Source organism: Netta rufina (genome assembly GCF_964035555.1).
Source record: "Netta rufina genome assembly, chromosome: 7".
NCBI lineage: Eukaryota > Metazoa > Chordata > Aves > Anseriformes > Anatidae > Netta > Netta rufina.
In genome coordinates, this window is record NC_140130.1 from 20592689 (window position 1) to 20617489 (window position 24801).

The 24801-nt window shown below is 33.4% G+C and overlaps 1 protein-coding gene across 1 annotated transcript in view; it reads left to right on the forward strand.

The window, feature by feature from the left end:
• Positions 1-24385, forward strand: part of HECTD2 (HECT domain E3 ubiquitin protein ligase 2) — a 34332-nt gene extending 9947 nt beyond the window's left edge. Inside the window, exons 4-21 of the mRNA XM_084289697.1 lie at positions 1368-1470; positions 2350-2439; positions 3016-3080; positions 3882-3927; positions 5019-5128; positions 6522-6670; positions 7988-8111; positions 10006-10102; positions 11024-11131; positions 12163-12295; positions 14155-14243; positions 15625-15783; positions 16270-16344; positions 17347-17434; positions 17693-17799; positions 19008-19123; positions 19875-20018; positions 21862-24385. Coding sequence (XP_084145823.1) covers positions 1368-1470; positions 2350-2439; positions 3016-3080; positions 3882-3927; positions 5019-5128; positions 6522-6670; positions 7988-8111; positions 10006-10102; positions 11024-11131; positions 12163-12295; positions 14155-14243; positions 15625-15783; positions 16270-16344; positions 17347-17434; positions 17693-17799; positions 19008-19123; positions 19875-20018; positions 21862-21982 — 1924 coding nt within the window. The 3' untranslated portion in view covers positions 21983-24385. The remainder of the gene's footprint in view (positions 1-1367; positions 1471-2349; positions 2440-3015; positions 3081-3881; positions 3928-5018; positions 5129-6521; positions 6671-7987; positions 8112-10005; positions 10103-11023; positions 11132-12162; positions 12296-14154; positions 14244-15624; positions 15784-16269; positions 16345-17346; positions 17435-17692; positions 17800-19007; positions 19124-19874; positions 20019-21861) is intronic.
• Positions 24386-24801: the final 416 nt, after the last annotated feature.

Consider the following 24801-nt stretch of genomic DNA (forward strand, 5'->3'; position numbering starts at 1 on the left):
CCTGGAATCTGCTTGGGCAGGGGTTTTCCACAGGCCACAGCCTCCGTTGGTGCAGGGCCACCTGCTCCACCATGGTCTCCTCCATGGGCTGCCGCGTGGAACCCTGCTCCACCGTGGTACTCCATGGGCTGCAGGGGGACATCCTGCTTCACCATGGTCCTCACCACAGGCTGCAGGGGACTTTTGGTCCGGTGCCTGGAGCACCTCTCCCCCTCCTCCTTCATTGACCTTGGCATCTACAAGGCTGTTCCTCACTCCTCTCACTCTCCCAGCTGTCGTGTGGCGCAGTGTTTTTTTTCCCTGTCTTAAATATGTTCTCACAGAGGTGCAAAACAACATCGCTTATTGACTTGGCTCTGGTCAGCAGTGGGGCCCTTACCAAACATGGGGCAGCTTCTAGATCCTTCTCACAGAAGCCACCCCTATGGCCCCCTGCTACCAAAACCTTGCCACGTAAACCCACTACAACTTTTCATTGCTCTTTTCCATGTTTGAAGTCTTGTGCATTCAGTGAGGAGAAGGAATGCTTTTTGATTATCCAGTGTGTTTATTTGGTGGAATACCCCTATTCAGGTGTTCTGAAGAGCTGAAATTGTTACCATATTCAGATTTTTGTATGTATTGACTTCTGTCTAATTATACAACTATCAAGAGTTTCATTCTTTCAAGTAAAGTATTTAAAAAGTCTGTAGTGTTTTTGGTTTGTCCCATTGATAATTTCTTTGTGCTAGATATTAACTTTATTTTTATGACGGAGGAAGCAATCTGGAATTTGTATTGCCAGCATTATAGTTCACTAAGATAAAATTTGCTTTAAGTATTCTTTAAAATGTCTAACATTGGACAAAACAGGAACTTGCTTTACAAGGTCAATACTTAAAAGGATTTCAAGGGTAAATCCAGATTTTCTTGTCAAATAATGTGCATAGTCACGTACAAAGATTAAGGATTATTTGAAAAATGGAAAGATAAATAACGTTTGTTACAGTAATAATGAAATTGACTTGTTTAGGAGCCTGCGTACTTAAATGAATAAATTAGTCTCAGAAATCTTATCATGTCAGTGTTTCTAAAACATAATTCTGTTCTACTAATGATTTGTCTTAGCATACTGAACTGTGACACCATGAATTAACATTTTGAATAATACATTGCTCAAGTATATCAAACACAAACTATGCTTTTGTTCTCTTGTAATGCCATGATCGTATAATGACAAGGAAGATGTTAGATACTGATATTATACTTGTCTGTCTTTTAAATGTGCTTAGTGAGGAAAGCTTGGAGTTATAGCACAGTCTAAAGTCTAAGTGGCTGGGAAGATTTAGCCCTTGTTATTACCTGTCTTTTTAATGCGTTCTCTCTAGGGATGATATAGAAAAGTCAAAGTCATCAGGAGACTGGAAAGCTGTACATGATTTTTATTCTACAACATTTGATTCTTTCCTGGAGATAAATGCTGCATTTAAGGTAGAAAATAATTCATAATATTACTTAGTAGTTACCGTGATTTGGATCCTCAAAGCATTTAGATGCACATCAGTTAAAGGCTTGCAACTAGTTGCTCAAACCCACTAGGATTGTTTTATTATGATCTTACCTGCCTTTGGTACACAATGTATTATGGCATTGATTTATTTATTCCAGTTTAAGGAACAGTATTTCAAGTCTAAGGTACTATATGTAAGGTACGTTCTACACAAACTACAGTTTAAAAATATTCAAGTTGATGCAGCTAATAGGCAAACCTGGAAACAGAAATTCCCCGTCCTTTAAAAAAAAAAAAAAAAAAGTGATATGCATTCAAGTAGTATTGCTGCTCTGTTATGTTGGCATATTCAGTGTTCCTTGGGCAAGATCATATATTTGTGAAAAGTTTCTGAATATATGCTAAATTAATATTTCTTTCTTACTACAGAGCAAGATGTGCTTTTGATGTTTAATATGAACCTAAGCAAAATAACCTGCGACACTTAGTTACTTAATGAATATTGAATGGTTGTAACTTCATTCTTGAATGAATCGATCATCTCGTGATCGATTTACACCAAAGATAGAAGATGAACATTCTGTGCAATTTATTATTTGAGACCCTCTACATTTTAAAATAGAACAATTAGGTAATGGAGTTATGTGAATAATATTAAAGTGTAAGATAAATGTTCTTTAGTTTCATCTTTCACACATTAATAAAAGTGCCTTAGAGTCTTATGTTTTGATAAGGAAAATAAATATATATATCTGTATGTGTTTTGTTTAAAAGTGCTGATAAACTTTTATTTTGAAAGACATGTCAAATACTCGAAACATTTCAAAACCAAAATGTCTCGTTTATTATCTAACTTGCAGAAAGATACCAATTCTACATTTAATACCATTGAGGACTCTGGAATCGATGCAAAATTTGTGAATGTTGTCTATGATGCCTTATTGAATACTGTAAGTAGAAAAAAAGAATTCATGTTTGATAATCTATCATTTCATCAAGTAAACTTTCTGAGAAGCAGTTTATACCAAAAGTATTTCTCAGATACGTATGATTTCTGAAGAATGTCTCCAAACATACTTGAAATTGTCCTGTGAGGATTGCCGTAAAGTCATGAAAATTGCTCTAGTAAAAGACAACAAAATTCTTGCTAGTATTAATGCGGTTCATCCTGTGGTAGATCTCAAAGAGTGGTTGGAAGAGAAGACACCAGTGTGGTGGGACACTGCGTGATGAGAGAGACGGAAAATGTGAGGATGGGAGTAGTAAAAAGTAGATACTGTGTCTAGTAAATGCAAGTCAGGAGTAGCGTAGAAATAATCTGTACGGCTTTTAAGTTGTTTGAAGTTTTGAAAGCCATGGTTGATACAACTTCAGGCCTCACCTAATAGCCTCTGAGGAAAGATATAGTCAAAGATTTCTTAGCTGGCTTGAATCACAGGCAAAACAAACTTGCCTTTTTGTACACTCTTATACCAAGCATGTATAATTTGATCAGATATGATTTTTCCCTGCTCCTTTTTCCATAGCCTCAAGATGTTCAGAAATCAGTCCTAAAGGGAATAATTAATGGTCTGCTACAAGAATGGAAAGGGTAAGGATAACCAATGTTTGCGTTGCTGTTCCAACGCTTACTTAGAACTGGTATACTTCCTATATTTTACTCTATTGTTTTAGCCAAAGAAATAAAATGTTCTCTTAAAACTTAACTTGACTCATAACTTGTCTCCTTTTGTCAGGCAAATCTAATGAGACTTAGCTTGAGCTCTGTAAGCTGACATTGAACCTCTGAGAAGCAGATCTAGCCATATATCCCCGCAGAAAATCTCAGCTGCTTGTTGCCAGGGCAGTCTTTCAGGAATCCCAACTGTGAGATGAATTAGGGAATTTATCCAGAGTAAAAGATATTCCTTCTGACCCTAATGATTAGATAAGTTTTAACTTACATAATTTCTTGACTCAAAGTTTGCTTTGTAATATCATTATACCATGTAGTATCAATATCATGTTTCAGCAGCATTGGAAGGGCAGTACAGCATGCAGAAATGATTATCCAGGAGGCATGGAGAGGACAAGATCTTAGCAAGAAGTAATAGAAGTGAGAATGTAGCATACTTAGTATGATTCAAAAAGAGATGTAGCAAGAGACAGCCCTTTGTTGCAACTCATCCTTAACCCTACCTGTGGCTAGTGCTTTCTCTACTTTTTTTTTTTTCTACCTTTAGAGAGTAGTCAGAATCTTTGAAACTGTCCTTTCAGTGATGATTCTGAATATGGTATTCAACACGTATTGACAAAACAAAGTTAAATCCTAGGGTGTGTGATATCCTAACTATTGATGTGTATATATATATTGTATACATACAGCATTTCCAATACATTCATTGATTTGTAGGCCGCGAACAAAAGATGATCTTAGAGCATACTGTATACTTCTACAGGTAAGAAAAATACAGTATTTTTAGTTAAGTACATGTCTACTTAATTTATAATCTATAAACCAGTATACTATGCAAACAAGATACTTAGTATAACTGATAAATTTCACATTTAATTTCCTGTCATGAGATTGTATTAACATATGGAAGAAGTGTAGGGTATGCATGATGGGAACAGGAGTTTAATGGCAGAGTTGATGGGGGTAAGATTGCATACATTAAACCCATGAACTGAGAACGCAGGCATGCAATTGTTTCCTATCACTTAGTATTGAAAGAGCAAATGTTGTAGACGGTTATTTCCTACTTATTGTCAGATCTCCTTTATTGCTATGTTGCAACAATGATCTTTCCCAAAAGTTTCAATATATGCACTTTTTGGTATTACAGTAACTTTCACTAGTATTGCAGTTTATCCAGCAGTCTCCCTCCAATCTATCTTATGACTCCATTGTCTGATTTCTGTCTACATTAACTGATTACCTTTCCTACTAAAATTGATGAGCATTTGTAGCAAATTCCCCCTTTAAGCTTTGCTAGTGCAGATGACACCTCTCCACATGAGAGAATCTTCTGCTGTTACTTGAAAGATCAGATAGTAATTTAGTTTTTGAAGACAACAGCTTTCTTCTCTGGGGTGGCACGTTAGCTGTGAATTATGAGGAATCATTCTACAGAAAAGTGGGAGTGTGTGGACTCGTAAGAGGGAAAATAAGGAGTGCGTGGAAAGACTGGAGAATCCTTATTACTGAGATTGAAAGCTCATCATGTGGAGTGTAATTTATGTGCTATACAGTAAATGATAATCCAGAAAAAATATATTGAATACTGCCTTTGTTACCTGTGGGCTTTCTTTTGAAACACAAAAAAAAAAAAAAAAAAAATCCATACTTGTGCATTATAGAAGATGCAGATTTTTCATTTGAATAGAAGTTGCAAATCATTTTTTCATAGTTTTTACCACTGTCACAGCAATTTTCTGAATTATTTTCCTGCGTAATTGTATTGACAACAACAAACATAAGAAACAGTCGTAATGACGTTTTCCCTTTATGCAGTTTGTTAACCTAACACATTTTTTTAATCTTTTTCAGAATCCTCAATTTAGTAACACTTCTACTTATGTCATCTATGCTCACTTGCTAAGACAGATAGCAGCCTTAACAGAAGCTGACCATCATTTCCTAGTGCACTGGTCTAAAAAGTAAAAAAAACAATAAAAAAAATAAAATTAAAAATTCAATTTTTAGGATTACAATTGTTACTGTATTTCCATGGATGTTGACTGTTTTATATTATATATAAATTATATGAAAGTTGACTACAGAGATTGTTTTGTTGTTTTCAAAGTACATTTGGACATAGTACACGAAGTGATACTGATTTATAGATGCAAACTGTATATAATGTATAAAAATGATTATGCAAAAAAGCTTTGATTGCAAAATAAGCTAAATTATTTTTACATAACTTATGCAAAAAATGTAAATTTTTTAGATACATGCCTAGATAATGATATCGATATAAACATCTTTATGGTCTTCCTTTAAATAAAGGTGTTTCTTTCATTATTTCCAAAAGATACTGTAGCTTTGCTGTATTACATGAAAACCACAAATAAAATTAAGTCCATGCTGATAGTGTAATAGAGATGGTGACAGAATGTAGTTAAAGCATTAGATTTTAATTACTTGAAATAATTCTAATAACATCTAGCTATTAGTCATGTGGGGGTAACTGCCAAAAAAGTGGTTTTTGAAGTTTGTATGCAGGTTGCCTTCCTTATAATGACTGCACCAAAAGTTCAATTTTGGGTTTTTGGAAAAAAAAAAAAAAAAAAGTTTGTGTATGTTCACAATTCCCTGTCTCTTAGGGAAACTCTTAATTAAGGATTTTCTTCTCTGCAAGGATGAAAATTATATACATATATTTCTCCCCCTGAAATATGTCCAGATTTGCTTAATACTGTGTTACTTTATTATTTCATTTGAATCAGTATTTACAAACCAGATGAACCCTTTTGGTTAAGGATGCAGAAGGCATATTGATGTTCTTATTCTTAAAATAAGTATTAGAATTTTTGAAACATTGAAATAGAAGAGCTTTTATTTGCAAAATGATGCTTTAATAAATCTACTCATGTATTATATCTACACGTATTTTTGCTGTATTACAAAAGTGGTGCAGCACATAACTTTATATGTGCACTTGTCACAAGTGTATGAAGTATTTTCCACTATTCGTTCAATAGGGCTAAGTATCTCAAAATCAAAAATTGAGACTTCCTCAGTATTCAGATTGTGGAGTGAAAGAGAGAGGGGATGTTTATTTTTTGTTTACTTCTGTTTATTAAAGTCAAGAACAAGTGATGATTCTTTTGTAAATTTTTTAAAGATACAGACATTAAAAAGTGTATTTAAATGCAGAGCATTGCTGCATGCCAGTATTTAAAAGCATGGTTCTTCGAACTTTATCTTTGGAACTTAGTTTTTAAAATGGGACAGCATGTTCTTCAGCAAATAGTATTGAAATCTGATAATATAGGCTTCTGTTTGAACAGCGATCACATGAGAGTAACTGTAGCTTGTTTCTTTTAGGATTTCACAGAAGAGGTTCAAGCAAGTGGTCGACAGGTTACTGCAATTTATTTCTTTGCGCCTGTTTCCTGCAAAACCTGAAGAATTTCCACCCATGATGAAATGTACCTGGTGGATTCCATCAGCAACCAAAGTCTTGGCATTATTTAGTAGGTTTTTTCCTTAAATTGTGTATGCATGTAGATGTATATTGTATATGTATATATTACTTGCATTTTGTATATGTATGCATGTACACATATGGGAGCAGAGGAGGGTGGTTTATCTCTCTCTCCACTTACAGTGGAAATGGACATTGGTAGTAACACAGTACAAACTACAGTATAAGAGAATGCCAAAAAACAGTAAGCAGGAAAAAAAGTCTATTGGCAAGACCTCATACTTGCTTTTTACTAGAGGATAATTGCTATGCATCATTTTCCTGTAATAAAAACAGATCATTAGAAGAAAAATCCACAGAGGTAACCAATAGTAAAGGTTTCCCTTAGATTTATAAAAATCTTTTAAATGTGCAATTGCTACAATTTCTTTTGTAAGTGGTTTAGCTTCACAGTTTTTTTTTAGGATCTAGGTATCTTAAGCAATGTGTATTCCTCCTAAGTTCAAAACTACAGCATAGAAAAAGTAAATCCCTGTCCAGCTCAACACAGAGCACAGCAAATTTGACCATTGTAAATGCAGTCTTTCTCCTCTCCCAATCACCAATAGTTCAGTGGTTAGAGCATCTACTATAGAAACGGAAGACCTAAGGACAGTACCCTTTTCTTGAGGGGTAGAAAGCCCTTCTTTGCTTCATGCTTCCTAGGAGAAAATGAAACCATCAAGTGAAAGTTAAGATTGGAATGAGGATGTTTTCATTTCTCTGGCTACTTAAAGTAACTTCTGTATAAAAGAACTCTGCACAGCCCTCCCTATACAGTGGCACAGTTTAGATACACAAGTTCAGTTGTATCCTAGAACATGATTCTTCTCTTGTGTTCTGTAGTCACCTGTGAAAGAGTTGCTAGTTCATTAATTCTGCACATATTCCTCTGGGAAAAGGGATTTTAAATCATTCAGAATAGACCAACTGATATGAAGGTGTTTAAGAAATCTATCAAACTGGTTTTCATTGACTTCAGAAGAATATATCATTCTTTGTCTATGAAACTTTAAATTAGTGTATGTCATTAGGTGGGATACAGTCACATACTGTAGCGTAATTGCTCTTGAGGTCAGAAATATATCAAGTTTATTTTACCATAGTTGGGCTGATCTGGGAAATTACTATTTTTAAAAGCTATTAATATGATGCAGTAAGTTGTTATGTTACACTTGTAATTCTGTAGCTAACACTCTGACAAAGTTATTAGTAGCCCATTTGTCATCTTTTCTGTCATCTTTTTCTTTTACTGCTGCTCAGAATGCTTAGAAAACATGTGCATAATCCAGGCAATACTTTGAAAGACTACTGTATTTTTTTGTAGATGCTGCAAATAGTCTGATTAGCCCCCCTATTATTTCATATATGGATTTCTATAATTCTACACTTGATCACATTGATCTTATGGAAGAATATCATAACTGGCAATGTTATGGAAATTCTCACAGGTAAGGAAAAATTGGCTGTTTCTTATCATGTATTATTTTAAAGCACCACATCTGTGTGTGTGTATAGCCACACTAAATGTATTTTACTGGAAAAAACATAATATAGCTACTGTTTGCAGAAACTGTGTGGATATGATGTCAACTAATAAATCTCATTCTACCTTTGCAAACTGGACAGAAGAATAAAATCCAGATCATAACATTAGTTTATTATGTATTGGTGTAGATTCAGTGATGTGTTAATTGTATCTTAGCGTGAACATATTTTAACTTCTAACACATTCATAGAAAGTGGCACAGTGTGCATACTTAACACTTATTGATGGTATCAAAATATTCTGTTTGTGGGTCTGATCATATTTGCTCCAGTAAAATCAGTCATATTCACTTCTTTTACATGAAACTTAAACCTTTACAGGCTCAAGGCAGCCACAAGTATGATCTAGAAATGTGGAGAAATAGGCATTAAATCTTCCTGTTAAGTTTTAAAATCTGATTGGGAAGGAGGAGGGGAAAAAAAAAAAAAAGAAAAAGACATGATAGCGATAAATGCACAGTAGTCTTTGAGTAGTCTCAAAGCATTGGAATCTGTATACTGCTGAGCTTCAGATTTTTTTTTTTTTTTTTTTTTTTTTTGCATGGGCACCATCTGGCTGCTTTGGCACCCACATCCAAACTTATAAAAGGGCTGTGAGATTTCCACCTGCTCCAGTTCTTTTCAGCTAGCTGGGACATGGGGTATATATCAAAACAAAGTTTGTGTGATACATAGCTTTGGAAGTAATGCAGACTAGCTGTATTATTCTTAAAATATGTTTAGTTCTTGTACTGTGTGAGAGCCATATTTTTTTCCCAATTTTACGGCCTATAAATCTGTATTGTTTAACTTTAAAATTATAATAATAAAAAAATAATTCAAGGCTCTGTGCTTAGTATTAAGTAGGACCAGTATGAATAAGTCCCAGCTTACTTTGCACATGAAGTATTTTGAAATACACAGTTCTTCCAAATAAGTTGACACTGCTTGGTAAAACATTTTGTGTTAGGATTTCCAGCAGATCAACTGAGAATCTTTTTTCCTCATTTTCTTTCTTTCCTAAAGACATTAGAATCCGGAGCTCCTCGCAGGCAGGATTCAGGGTGCACATGTAGAGTCTGGATTCAAGATGCACACAGAGTCTGAAGCTCCGGGTGTCTTAGTATGAACTTCTGCTAGGTGATGCATGAGCTAATCAACAAAAAACTTACTGAAGTAACCAAGTAAAGTAAATCTTTTACCGTAATGATTTCTGAAGGTTTTCAAAATTGTTAGTAATATTTGACTGCAGTGGAATGTAGCTGTAATCTGATATTTTAGAAGTCCCGAGCATTTGTAGCCCTGGCTTAAATCAGACGGATCTGTAGAAAATCAGTATTTTGTGAAAATCAGAGCAGAAAATAAGGCAAAACAGAAATACTTCTGTGTACTAATGAATGCTATACTGAGATAACTGTTTAGTTTGTATTAAATAATATATTCTTACTTTAATTCAGTGTAGCAATTAAAATTTAGTATTTAAAGCAGAAAACACTTCTTGCCATCTGTTATTGAAGGTTGCTTTTTATTACGTCTATAGGTGATAAACATAATAGTATATTCAGGATATGTATTATTCTATTGCTAAGTAGAATTTCTAGTAGTATTTATAACTAAACAATTTGAGTTCTACTGAATTGATTATCTATGTATACAATGAAAAAACAAAAACCCCGGCAGCTATTTCCAAATCAATGTCAGCAGAGGGAAGGTAGTTACTGAACTGTAATGTAAAAATTCTCTCCTCTTCTCTTAAGAAAGTACTATGCTAGTTGCTAAAAATGAAATTTTATCTTTTTTTTTTCTCTTGTCATTCAGGTTTTCTTTCTGTCAATATCCATTTATTATTTCTATAGCAGCAAAAAAGGTTATTATTCAAAGGGATTCAGAACAACAGATGATAAGTATTGCACGAGTAAGTCATTTCATGATAAATGGTTGTGTCTAATAAGTTGGTATCTTATCAGTTTTTCTTAGGTAAATATTCCATACAGCCTTTCATCACAACTTGTGATATATTGGGCTATCCTGAAAAAAAGAACTCGAGCCATTTTTCTATTACTAGCCTACTAATGTCCATGCAGGATTCTCTCAATATTTATTTTTTTTTTAATTTTAATATGCTTTGTTTTAAGACGCTTACAAACATCAGCGTCATGGAGAAAGTTACAGTAAATGTGTTGTTGGCTTTTGTGTTTTGTGTTGTTTTTTTTTGACTTCTGGAGAAACCAGATCAACATAATGTGTTTGATAAGAAACCAGCATGTTAAATTGACTAGGTAATTAAGGAAGAGAGAATTTTGGTCTGTTTCGTATTTCATTCCATGAAGATGTGATGTTGTGGAAGACCAAAACATAACAAATCACAGAAGAGGTACTGCTTCTGGGCAACTTATTGCTTTTTGAAAGAGATTTTGTCTGCCTCTATTGGTGATAACTTTCTTCAGGTGCTAGGAGTTACTGTTTTCCTCAGTGCTCGATGTGGCAGCACCACTTAATCTGTTCATTGTTTGCTAGATGTATGTTGTGAATAGCTAAGTGAAGCATCAGACAGCCTCTGGAATCTTGTGGTTGTTTTTAACTATTTTGGGAGTTTAAAAGTTTGCCATGCAATTGCCACCTGCTTGTTATATATCCTGATAATTTCACATAGTGTGAATGATGTTTGCAGTCAAAAAGAAATGACATTCCTCTGTATCTCTTAGCAAATACTGAAGCATCTGTTGTATCAGGGTAATTTAATGCAAGATACTAAGGACTTCTTAAACTTAATAAGTGTGGTACTTTGTTTTTTAAATGAAGATGTGACATGTATGATGTTTTTTCATTCGAATAGCAAAGCCTTGTGGATAAAGTCTCTCGCAGACAGAAACCTGACATGAATATGTTGTTCCTAAATGTGAAAGTGAGGAGGACGCACCTTGTTAGTGATTCACTTGATGAGGTATTAAAAACATAGTTAAGTGATGTGTTGCTGCAAAATAGCAATTTCATTTAGATTTGATAAATCATATTTAAATATTCCTGTGCTAAGATAGGGAATACATATATCTATAATACAAAATAAAAGAAACTGAGTTACTTTTTCACAGTAGCAGTGCTGCAGATAATATTTGCAGCTGATCAGAATATAATATATGCAGATGATCAGAACTTTATTTTCTGTTCTTATACTTTTCCATAGTTAAGTTCCTAATGAAGATACATGCTTGCATACCACGTGGTGTGTGTGTGTGTTTGCAATTTTTGTCTTAAGAGTAAAGTGCATAATTATCAGATTATGTAGGATCTAGTTCCATGATAAGGAGCACAAATAATGACTAATCATCTAGTCACTAGATGAGTTTGTTCTGTTCTAATTCCCAGAATACTTTTTATTCTTTTTCTTCACTAGCTTCTCTATCTTAAAACAATTATTATAGGCTTTCTTTTCTTAACTTCTTATCATAATTTTAACTGATTCCTCATTCTTGAATGTAATTTTTCCTTTTTTAGAATTGAGAGACAGATGTGTACATTGAAGTAGGCGATTCTTCAGTATCCACATAAACTTGTTAATTATTATCTAATGAAATCTAGTTCCCCACTGCTTCTCAACACTAAAAACATCCTGATAGTATTGAAAAAGAAGTCCAAATATTGAAAATAAAACAAGACCAAATAAGTTCTGATTGTTTATGTGCTGAAAACATAAGTTTAAACTTTTTTTTTTTTTTGCCTAGATTAAAGCCTGTTTTAGCTTCTTTTTCTAAGACAGAAGAACTCAGTGGTGATACTGCTGTCTCTCAGGCATTGTAGTATTTTTATTTACCACGTTGAGATAACCAAGAACAACTTAAAGAGTTTCACCTACTAGTGGGAGGTGATGCAATAAACAAAGCAAGAGTGGTATACAAAGAGATTTGTTCTTTATGACTGGAAGCACTGATAATATGTTAAATGTTCTCTATTTTTCCCCATCCTATTTTGTAATAGCTAGCAAGGAAGAGGGCAGATTTGAAAAAGAAGTTGAAAGTCACATTTGTAGGAGAAGCTGGTCTTGATATGGGTGGCCTGACAAAAGAATGGTTTCTTCTTCTGATTCGTCAGATTTTTCACCCAGACTATGGTGAGTTTAAATACAATTTGAAAATCTGTTGATTTTAAAATATCAAAACAGTTATGGATAAGAATTCTTCGTTAATCCAGTATTAGACCACTTACTTGTTGATGTTAAATAAATAAAAGCAGGCAAGTTAAAACTGTCATAAATATAGATGGGAAGACCTTTTGGCATAGAGGACAGCAGAAGAGAGTGGGAAGTTCTAAAAAGCTTGGAAGGTCTTGGCTTTTGGCAGGGAGTTTCAAGTGTTGGTGAAACATTCACATTTCATTTCAGTGGTATAACAATTAGAGAGTGAACAAATCTCTGATCAATGGAAAGGTTTGGAATTAAAAGTGGGATTCAGCTTTTTAATACTTAAATCACGCTAAATCTTGTTTCAGAAACTGGAGGCTCAATGGGTTTGGTTTGTTAGTATCCTCATGTTAGTGAGCATGCTGAGTAGAAAGTATGGGAGGATTCAAGACTAGCAGTTGGTTTTTCTTGAAGTTTTTCCCCTGATGTATCTGCTGTGTTGCAGTGTTTCCAGCTGAACCCAGAGACTCAGTTGCCTGCCCCATGTGTATTACAATGCATTCTTTGTCTCAGTGTGGGTAACTAGTAAATGGGGTTTGAGACCTATTTTGCTCCAGCGTCACTGTCATCTTTCAGTCCTTAAATGCAAATATTCAACTGCTTCTGGTGAAGGCCTTGTCTAAACTTTTTGTTATGCGCTCCTCATTGGACCAAATTTCGAAAAAGAAAGATAGATCTTTTGGGAGAAAATCTTTGTAGCAAAAAACGGCACATCTGAAGGCAGAGTTCTGTCTCTGTTTCCATAAAGACCATATATCCCTGAGACATCAGTTGGAGTTTTTTTTGTTTTGTTTTAATTCAAAGAAGTTTGATTTTCATTTAAATAATTTATTCCCCAGCTTTATCTTCAAACCCAAATGAGATGAGCAATTACATACATGACATCCTTAGAACTGTTCAGGGCTCTGGTTTGTATGCTGGCTGTGAAAACAATATTAAACTATCAGTGTATTCAATTCCAACAAATTAAAAGCAGTCATTGCATTTTATTTAATGTAGTTATGCATTGATAAAGTGGATTTCACTGTTAGTGCACTCTCAATCTAGAGTGTAACTGTCTTGCTTCTCAGAGAAATAAATGCATCTTGCCTAGGCATCTTAAAGCTGTTATGTGGCTTTCATTGTGTAGGTTTTTACCTTCTTTTACTCTTTAAAATGGTATGTTTTGTATCTGAAGCAAATAGCAGTCAAACGACATTACAGTCATGATTTTGGTAGGATCTAGCTTTTTACTTAGACCAGCAGGTGGCTTTTTTAGTGTGTTTGTGTTTTTTTTAATCTTCTTTAAAATACTTTTTGGACAGATTAATATGAAACAAAGTTTATGGTATTTGTGTTGTGGGATTCATGCCAATGTTTTTAAAGATTGTCATCTGCTATTGGTATAGAAAAGTAGGAAGAGATGGGCTTACATTGCAGCAATAAAATAGTTGATCAGACAGATATGTTTTTTGGCTGTACAGGTTAGGAAGTACAGTGGCGAAGCAGAATGCATAGAAACCACGTAGAATATCCACAAGTGGAGGTGCTTATTTAAGAATGCAGTACACGGCCAGGGCTGATGGGCTTAGTCCTGCTTCAGGGCTGGAACTGCTCTTGTTGGCCTTTGCCCAAGGATCTGTTGCATAGGGCCTTGCTGCAGAAGGGATGACACAGAACTGAGAACCAGCCTGGAGATCTGCACTTTTAGAAGCACTTAAAGATGCGTGTGTAAGAAAAAAAAAGAACGGTTTTGTGTGACCTTTTATTAAAGATAAGGGTTGGTAAAGTGCAACTGACCTCTTTTACAGGTATGTTCACGTACCACAAGGACTCACGTTGCCATTGGTTCAGCAGCTTTAAGTGTGATAACTATTCTGAATTCCGACTGGTTGGAGCTGTATCCTTTTATGTCCTCATGACAGTGCTAAACAAGCAGCGATTTAATTACAGCGACAAAATAAGGCAGGAAGATCTAATCAGAATTCATCCTGATGTATGTACAAGTGTGTTGAATTTTAAATGTGTAAAGAAAAAGCCATTCAAGGAAGCAGCCTAAAAAAAGGGAAGAAAATGATTGATATAGATACATGGTACATTTTACAGTCAGAAAATAGTACAATTAAGATTGCACATGCAACGTTTTTTGTATGTAAGTTGTAATTTTTATATACTTCCAGGTTCCATTCAGTAAATAAAAACATAAATGAGCCTGGGTGCATTAATATTTTAAGTTCCTATTGATCAGTATGTGGCTTCTTTTTAGCCTTATGGCATAAGACTTTTTCCTAGGTTTTCTGATGTGCTAATTTATGAAGTCCTCATGCGTGCAGTTAATGATAATACATGCTTATAAATCCACTAAGATGAGGTGATGATGCCCCCATTTTACTAGTGGGAAGCTGAATCATGAACTGGATTCTTCTAATTTTTGGTATTAATTTCAAATTTGTACTATGAAGTGTTAGTTCGGGTAACTGTCATTGTGGCTGTTTATGCCTTCTTTAAACAACTTAAGGACACGGAAGGCATTTTCTCAGATAGTCCTCAATAGCTTTATGTGACAGTTTGCTAAGGATAACGTACCTGCTATGAAATGAACAAATGATGAGGTGCAGTACATAAAATTTAAGCTATTCAGTATTACTTAATATGAGTATGGTAGGCTGTAATAGCGAGTCTGGTAGTAACAAGCACAAGCCTAAGAGGAGGAATCTGTTTCTTATATTTACATATGTCTTTTTAAGCTTGAATGATAGCCTGCTCTATTCAATCCCCATCTACTTTGCCTGGACTCTAGAATTACTGTGTATCACCAGGTGTACCTAAGTGTGCTAGCAGATAAGCTGTAGTGCCAGTGCAGGTTAGTAATAACGCTTTTAGATGTATTTCAAATAAAATTTTCTATATTGAGTGTTCTTTGGAATTTGGGGATTAAAAATAAAGTTTTCTTTAAAAAAAAAAAAAAAAAAAAAAACATTTTTCATAACAATACATTAGAACAATTTATTCAGGAAATGCTGGTATAGAATATGATGGAGATTTTCAAGTGTTCTGGCAGTATGCCTCATTTGACCATTTGAACTATTGCTTAATTGTAACACAAAATTGTGTTAAAAATAATGCCAGTCCAAAATAAATTTAAATTACTTCAGTTTTAGTATGTTAGAATATGCTAGAGTATGCTCAGTTAAAATTTTAAATATTTTTTCCAAGTTACCTAAAATGTTAACTATAATGAAAATGTGTGTTTTTTTGCCTTTAACATCTGACCCATATAGCTTATGGGACTTGCTGTCTATAATAGCATCACCTTGGATATTCGTTTCCCACCTTGTTGTTACAAGAAATTGTTGAGTCCTCCTATTGTTCCATGTGATCATAACACACTTGTAGGCATCTGTGATGTTACATTGGATGACTTGTTTCAGATTATGCCTGTAAGTATTGTTTTTTAGATGCTAAATTGGTGACTTAGAACCTGTTCTATTTATATTTAATGCTTGGGAGGCATTATTATCTATTAATTACCTATTGATTATCTATTTCTATTTAATGCTTTGAAACAGTCTAGAATTCTTACAAACACACTTTTTTAGCACCAGCTGATACAGTCTCTATTTTTGCTGCCAAAAACATAAATACTCCTTGTGTTGCAAGTATTGCAGAATTTTTATAGGTGTTCTGGAAGTTAGAATAGCAACATTTGATATGTGCTAGATACCCTTTCCATAGTAAAAGGAAAAAAATTAAGTTTATGATTAAAAAAAAAAAAGGCACTTCTAATATGCTGATTAAGCGGTGTACGTTTTGAAGATGCAGCCGTTTCCAAGATAGCTTCTTTATAAAGAACGATTTTTGCATGTTCTTGCAAATACATCATTTACTTTTGTAGGTTCACTAAAGGGTTTGTGTTCATGTTGTAGGAATTGGCCCATGGACTGAATGAACTTCTGTCCTACGAAGGCAATGTTGAAGAGGATTTTTACTCAACCTTTCAGGTCATTAAGTACTCAACTACAAGTGATTCTCAGACTAGTTCAGTAATTTTACCAATATTTCTGCAATGGAGTGGTTGACAACTGTGTGTGGTTGCTTACTGTTTGGTGTACAACTGAGTGAGCATTAAAGCTTGCTTCAAGAACCAGTCTAGTACTTGGTGCACAGAGTCTGGTTCCGTTACGGGGCTTGACAGCATAAGTGGATCAGAGCATTGACTGCTGGGGTCCCATGTCTAGCTGCTGCTAGAATTCCAGCTCTTAACTTGCTCTGACACTAATGCATTGCAGTCAGTGACCTACCTGATTGTGGAATTCATCTGTCTGCAAGACAATTCTTTTTCTATCTGACCCAGTTGCTTGACAAAGCTCACTCCTGTTATTCTACATGTTTTGCCTAGGAAATCTCACTTTCACTATACTTGCCTGTTCAAGGTATGATGGTTTTGCCAGACGTGTATGTGTAACAGTCAAGAAATGATTATATTTCTATTCAATCAAGAAAGTCTTTCTTTTTCATTTATTTGTTGTTTTAGGACACGTGTATTTATTAAAATTTCATCCTGCTTTATGGACTTGTATTGACCTTTTTTGCTTCAGCTTTCAATTACATTATTATAATACTATAAGAGATTTTTTGTAAAAGCAGCTATTTTTGAGTTGCTAGGTGAATTACAGTGCAAGAAATACCTTCTTAATTATTTTTGATACAACTAAATTGTTCCTAGGCATGTTCTCCTTCCACTTTGAGGCTCCACAGTCTGCAGCTTGATATGCTACTGTTTAATAGGGAAAATTTTTCTGCTTTGAATAACAATTTCTTGAGCAATTTACTGAAAACTGTATTAGTTAACTAAAACCAAACAAGTAAAACAAAGCCCCTCAGGATTACAGCATGTGCTGAAGAGAGACAGGAGATGCATGGAGCAATAAATACAAGCTTTGTACTCTGTGAGTATCTGAATTTATTTTCCAGAACTGAACTTGACTTTTCTCTTTCTACAGGTTTTTCAGGAAGAATTTGGTGTTATAAAGTCTTATAACCTAAAGCCAAATGGAGATAAGATTCCAGTCACAAATCAGAATAGGAAAGGTATTTCAATACATATTAATGATACACATGTGGTAGATTTAAATTTATCATTGTTTTTACTTTTTGTAAACCTGGGTTTTATTTAACAAAATATGAGAAATAAATTCCTGTGGTGTTTCCTGTTAAGTCTAACAATTTAGTAGTACGTAAGTTTAAAACTCATTCATTTTTATTAATACAGTACAATTTTAGAGGGCAAACAAAATGTTATTTAAAATCATTGCATTGTAACAAAAGAAAATATTTCTCTTTTCTTAGAATATGTGCAGCTTTATGTTGATTTTCTTCTCAACAAATCGATCTACAAACAATTTGCAGCTTTCTATTATGGATTTCATAGCGTCTGTGCTTCATATGCATTACTGGTAAGAATAAAATATCACTTCTGTTTCAAATAGGTGGCAATGACTGATCTAAATTATGTATGTTATTCTTGATATCTGCATTAGATGGTTTTAGCATTTATAAAGCATCTTGAGTAATCAATGTAGTTGAACAGGAGAAATTAAGTGGGCAACCAACTGTCATCTTTTTTAACAGGACACTATGGAGAAATAAAGCTCCACAAGTTAAGTTTATCAGCTTGTATTCACAGACAAATTACAGGCTCTTGTATCTGTTTATTGAGAGTCTCTGAATTTCTTACAGTTATGAGCAGTAGTGCAAACATGTGCATGCACTCTACAGTGACTGCTCTGAAAGCCATGTTACTTTTTTGCAGGAAGAGCTTTCAGTGAGATTGAGGTTAAACATTCCTGTGTATTCAGTCCTATTGGGCTTTTGGAATGCCTTTTGTATTTTATGCCATTCCTTGTGCAGGAAGAGAAAGAAGAGACAATTACAATTTTCATGAGAATTTCTGTGTTCCTTTGAAATTATCCAAGTATGACAGGCTTGCAGCAAAGTGAAATGTGACTAACTGCAGTCGATTTTCATTCTCCTTCCCGAAACTTCCTTGGAGTGCCATGAAGTACTTTCATGCTTGCAAAAGATGGTGTAGTAAACAAGTAAGAAGTAGGTTCTACTGTTGTAAGTTTAGTTGTTGTGAAACATGATTTACAGTTAAATGTACTTGCTTGGCACAAAACTATGCACGCCTAAAAGTAAATTCTGTCAGTAATTACTACTTATCAACCTATATTGGGACATGAAAATAAAAAAAATTGAAAAAAAAAAAAAAAAAGAGAGAGATCAAAACGCTCTCTCTGAATCCCATATGTAAAACCTTAATTTTTTTCATGACATATTTGTAATCTAATCTGAAGACAAGCCAGTCATTGAAATAAATATAAGAATGAAAAGGAATTGAGAAACAATAGAAATGCATTAAAATGTAATGTTATCCAGTAATTTGCTTTTTACAATATACAGTAATAAAAGATTCCTTCAAGTTCTAAGGAATTCATTTTTCTAGAAAAACAATATGTATCCAGTTAATTTATAAACTTATATTCAGTAATATCCTGTTAATTTTTCAGTAATGCTATATATATATATATATTTATTTATTTATTTATTTGTTTATTTCTCAACTTAAATGAATATTAAATATTTTATACTTAATTTCTGGCAGCTACTTCGTCCGGAAGAAGTTGAAATTCTTGTATGTGGTAGTCCTGAACTGGATATGTCTGCTTTACAGCGAAGTACTCAATATGAGGGCTACCAGAAAACTGATCTCACTATACGGTAGGCTTGATCTAATATATTTTTTTCTCGTTCAAATTATGGACTTAAAAAGCAGCATTGCATGGTAGACTGTTGGGAATAACCTATTCAAGTGTATTCTGAAAATGGATCATAAATAATTGAAACGTTAAAAAACTTATTTCCAAATGAGGCAAAGATGCTATTAAATTAGTGTCTTTAGACACAGTAAAACAAATATACTATATAAATAAGAAGAATTAGAACCTTAATAGTATAGTGTCTTGCTGGACACATTAAAAGTGATGTAAGTTGCAAATGGAGGTAGTTTCAAATCCTATACAGTGAAATCCAAGTCTTTAATTTTATTATCCAGTTTTCTAATTTGTTTTCCTCCCAATTCCAATTAATAATGAGATATATACTAATAACTTAGGCTTTTTAATAGAAAATTTATAATAATATAATAATATATAATAATTATATTATAATAATATAATTATAAAATTTATAATAATATAATAAAATAGATTTTTTAATAGAAAAGGGTGTTTTGGCATCACATGACAACACACAATTACAAAATTCATAAAATATTATTGTACTTGTTAAGTCCTTAGGAACTTATTTAACGTTGCATATTAGGATAATATTGATGCCCTTTGTTTTACATCTATTCAGTTTCTGGTAAGTGTCAATTTATCATATACATGCAGTTGTGTTATATCCTAATGCTGTTTTGGCAGGATATTGCATCTTAAACCATTTTCTTCTCCTTTGACCCTGAACATAGATACTTTTGGGATGTAGTACTTGGATTTTCTCTTGACCTTCAAAAGAAGCTGCTACATTTTGCTACAGGAAGTGATAGAGTGCCTGTGGGAGGCATGGCTGATTTGAATTTCAAGATTTCAAAGAGTGAAACATCAACTAACTGGCAAGTATTTTATTTTATTTTTTAATTATTGGTCTTAAATTATTTCCTGAGAGTCCTTACTGCTCTCGAGTGTCTTTTTGAAGAAGAGCAAAGAGTATAAGGGAGAAACTGCATGACCTCCATTAATTTGTCTTTAAAATGTTATTAAACTCATCTATTGATAACATAAATTTAGTTGATGATCATCTAATACAAATTCAATTCTTCAGTCAGTGTTTACATTTGAGTCCATGAATTCTTTATCTTTGAAGTTTCCTTAAATGTTTTAATTCTAAGAAACTGTTTAATTGTTCCCAACATGACAGCTGAGCAAATGAAAATAGAGGGTGAATCACCATGACTTTTTTTCTGAATTTTTGAGTCTGTTTTGTCATTATGAATAGCAGTCCCTGCAGTTACCAAAAAACGCCTTGCATTCTTTCTTGATGGTCTAAATAAGAATTTTGATTTGCATTCCTGGAAAAGATGTAGCATTCCTTTAGGGTCTCTGGTGAGTAAGTGTATAGCTGATACAGAGGTTGCTCATACGAAATAGGACTGAAGCAGCCTTGTAACTTCATGAAATTTAAATTGTTCATGCCAAGTTCTTATGCTTCTGGTAACCTTTTATTTTGTACTGAAGTGAACTGTAAAATTCCTCATGCTTTCCAGCCAGTATTCTCCTTTTCAGTAGCGGAGAAAGTCAGTTTAAACAACTTGGAAAATTGTATAGAAAAACTTACTGGTCTGGAGCTCACTGCTAAGCAATAATTGTTGACTTTACCTATGTTTCTCAAACTTTTAAGGTAGTCAAAATACTTTAAAGGAAATACATTTTTATAGACAAAATTCTGGGGAGTTTTATGTGGAGAGCTGAAAAAAAGGCATAGAAGAAATCAGGTTTAAAACAAGCAAACAAAATTTATCTAATTATTGTGGTATTTCTAATGCTTTAGTTAATTGGCCAATAACTGGTTCCAGTAATATGTTAAAGGGACATGAGCAGAAACGAAGAAAAATCAGTCAGCATTGAATCTCTGTTTAAGTTCATTCTCCTGCAAATTGTTCTTTCTTGCAACTAAGAACATGTTTTAAAATAATGTACATTTTAAAATTATGTAGATCTGTGCTGCAAGATGTTTGTTTCAGTTAGATGGCCTCTACAATGATGACCATAAGCATGTTGACATCGTATTGCTCACACAATAGGATCAAAGACACTAATAGCCGTAAGAACTCTCAAATCATTCAGATCCAAATCAATTCCAGTTTCCCAAGTTGCCAAATTCTGAAGCAGGACTCCAGTCTGTTTAACAGATGTTTGCTTCCCTGTTTAAAGTAGGGATAAAAACAGTTTGTATCTCCAGATCTGGAGTGGGGTTTCACTCTCTTTCAACAATCCTTGCTAATGATCAAATGCCAAACTAAATATAAATGGAACTAGAGAGCTTACTAAAATCACAAACTTACAATCTAACTTGATTTTAAACTTGACAAGAGTTTTTAGAAAATTTTCAGTGCATTGGGTTAATTCCAAGTTTCAGGTGGAGCTTCAGGTCAACTGGCTGAATAACTGTTTTCATCAGAATAATCTTTCCAAGTGCAGAGCATGGTTTCCAGCGTTTCAATCAATATATATGTATTCAATCTCAGCTTTCAGAAGACATTTGCAACTTGCAAAGGGGTGAGAGTTACAAGCAAACAAATTTTACCTGAGTACTTCAGGTGCATGTGACCAATAGTGTTGTTACTTATAATATTTCTTGTACACGGTTTCTTATGTAACTAGAAATACGTAGGCAGATGGCAGTGCCCTGCTTCTGTTGTGTTACTTAATAAAAGGATGGTTTTGTTTTTGTTTTAGGTTACCAGTGGCCCATACTTGCTTCAACCAGCTTTGTCTCCCTCCTTACAAGAACAAGAAAGAATTGAAGCAAAAGTTGATCATTGGAATTTCAAATGCAGAGGGGTTTGGTCTAGAATAAAATCAAATACTTAAGAACAGCATTTTTATGTAGCACTCACTCTCTTCTAATTGTGCCTTTAAGCTTTTTGTTATGTCTCTTGATACTGTGCAAGTCTTACCCAACTTATATATTTTTTAAATATGAAGTGTATGTTTTTTCCTTAATGGCAATACATTTACTGCTTGCTTTGTCACAGAAAGTAGTTTTCTTCATACAAAAGCTAGTCTATTTGATAAAAGAAACATGACGAAGACAATTTCAAAGTTATAGTTTGTTTCTGTTTTTCCTAATAGCACTTTATCATTAATTGTAATTACTTTACATCACATATATCCCACTGGGAAATAATATATAGAATATTTCTTTATTACCTAGTCCCAGTGGTAGAATGTTTTCAATTAACGTGAATAGTATAAAAGAATGTAACTTACAGCATGTAGCCATATTTTCACAAAGACAAATAGGAATTTTAGTCTTTATAAAATGTATGCAGTTTTAATATTCTGGTTTTCCTTCTCAGCTAAACAGGCTGTCTAAGAAGCATGTAAATAACTGCCTGTGAACAAATAGGGTTTTGATAGTGCCATTTACTGCTAAAAATTTATTTTTTATGAATAAGAGGTTTTAGGTGTTCAATATTCAGCTTTTACAGATCAACAGGATTGACTGTACAAAGAATGTTAAAAAGTACTTTCTTCAGCTTGAGGGAACTCAAGGCCAAACTACAGATATTAAGCAACTTGTAGGTTCATTCTTTGGAACTGACAGCAACTAACCAGATTTACTATAGTGTCATGGTAAACCAAACTAGATATTTAAAGTAAATTCTGCAAATGTTGAAATAGTTCAGGGAAAAAAAATTAAATCTCCAAAAATGAAAAGCTAATATATAGTTGTTGTACTATTATTTTTCGTCAACTTTGTTAAAAGTCTTAAATAAGCTATGACGAGTGAATACAATAGCATTTCAGAAGAATGTTGAAGCTTTCATTGACTTGAGGGCCAGCATTTAAAGACAACGTTTTGTGTTTTTACTGCACAAACAACATGAAAACAGTTCTTGATATGAGTATTCTGAATTAGTAAATTAGGAGCTGGGGAAGAAACTAGTTCTAAATTGCAGGTGTAATTATAAGTCTGGGTTTTATTCATTAAACAGAAACAATTTATCAGCATGCAGTATAGTATTTTTTTATATGAATAGCTACTGTATGTTCTATAGATTTTTCTTTCATCTGAATGAGGCCCAGATCTTTCAGAATATTTAGGCATTCAAATTGCCAGCTTTCCCTGTTGACTTGTACTGGGAGTTGAATGCTTAAATAGATTGTAGTGTCTGTACTCAATTACTTAATAAGAGTAAAATTATATTCTTGTTTTCCCTTCATATATAATTTACATAAAACCAACAGATTTTCACACAATCGACTAATTAATTTTCCTAATTTGTAGTTTCAAAGCTGTTGTGAATTTTCTTCAATATCTAAGTGCAAATTTTATTTCATTTTGTTTCCTAGAGAGAAGGTACTGGTGATTTTACTATTTTGTTAACAGAGAGATGAATAGTAGGGTATTTCTAAATATTTGCCATTCTATTCATAGTGCTTTCCTTGAAATCAATATTAAAATTTCCACTGATTTCAGCTTGTAATGAAACTAAATTAGCATGGAGAGTGTTAAAAGCAGCACTTCCAAATTGTACATTGTACGTTATTTCTTTCAAATGAAGCTTTGAATTTAGAGGATTTCAGATGTTAAGAAATAAAACTTTCACCACTGCACTAGGCACATTTAAAATTGCTTGAAGCTAATACTTGAATGTGGATGTAGGTAACAAATTGGAAACAAACACCTCCCTTTCCTCTCTCTGTAGAACTGGATTAGTAGAATGTCAGCTTATGAATAAATAACTATACAGTTTACCTGAAAACATGGCAAATTAGCCAAAATATTTTTTTATGGCTTAAACCCACTTTTAATAATTATGTATTATTGTTAAAATAAAAGCTTTATCTTCTTATTTTCACTAAATTGCACTTTGTGTTGGGTTTAATTTTATTTATTAATTTTTTTTATTATTTTACTGTGTAAAATTACCTCAGAATTCTAAGAAAAACAAAACACAAACTATTGTATTTGCATCAGTTTTTAAATAAGAGTCAATGACATTTTATATATTTCCTGGTGTTGATAAATTAAATAGTAAATTTTGTATTTGTTAAATGAAAGCATTGCACTGTATTTATGAAACAAACCTGATCATTTTAAAAATTTTCCTCAACGATGGTTTTTGTTCTTTTGTCTTGCCCTGTAATCCAGCAAATCTCTTCTTTTATCTCCATCATTGTTTTGTAATGTACAAAAGAAATCTGGTTTGTATAAATTTGTTCATTTCTAAGTATCTATTTTTATGTATTAAAGTTGTGCAGTCATTAAATCAAGTATTTCAATTTCTGGTCTTATTTGATTTCAGATTTCCAAAATGGATCTTAATGGCTTTGAAAACATGATCTAAATCCGTTATTTTGTCTTATTTTTCTTTTGAAAACTTTACTATTACAACTTGGTTAAAACGTTGTATGGCTTACTGAAAAGGAAACGAAGTTTATAATACCAGGTGTACACCCAGAAGTGTATTCCATATATACAGTCAAAATTACAAGTCTTCTAGTGTAAACAATGGTGTAACAATGTTGTATAATAGTGGATCCCGAAATCTTTTTTTTATCTTTTTTTTTGTTTGTTTCCCTCAGTTGTAAGATTTTTCTGAGGTACAATGCGAGACAGAGCCAAATTATTGCATGTTCTGTCTTTTGCCAGCTACTTTTAACATTTAA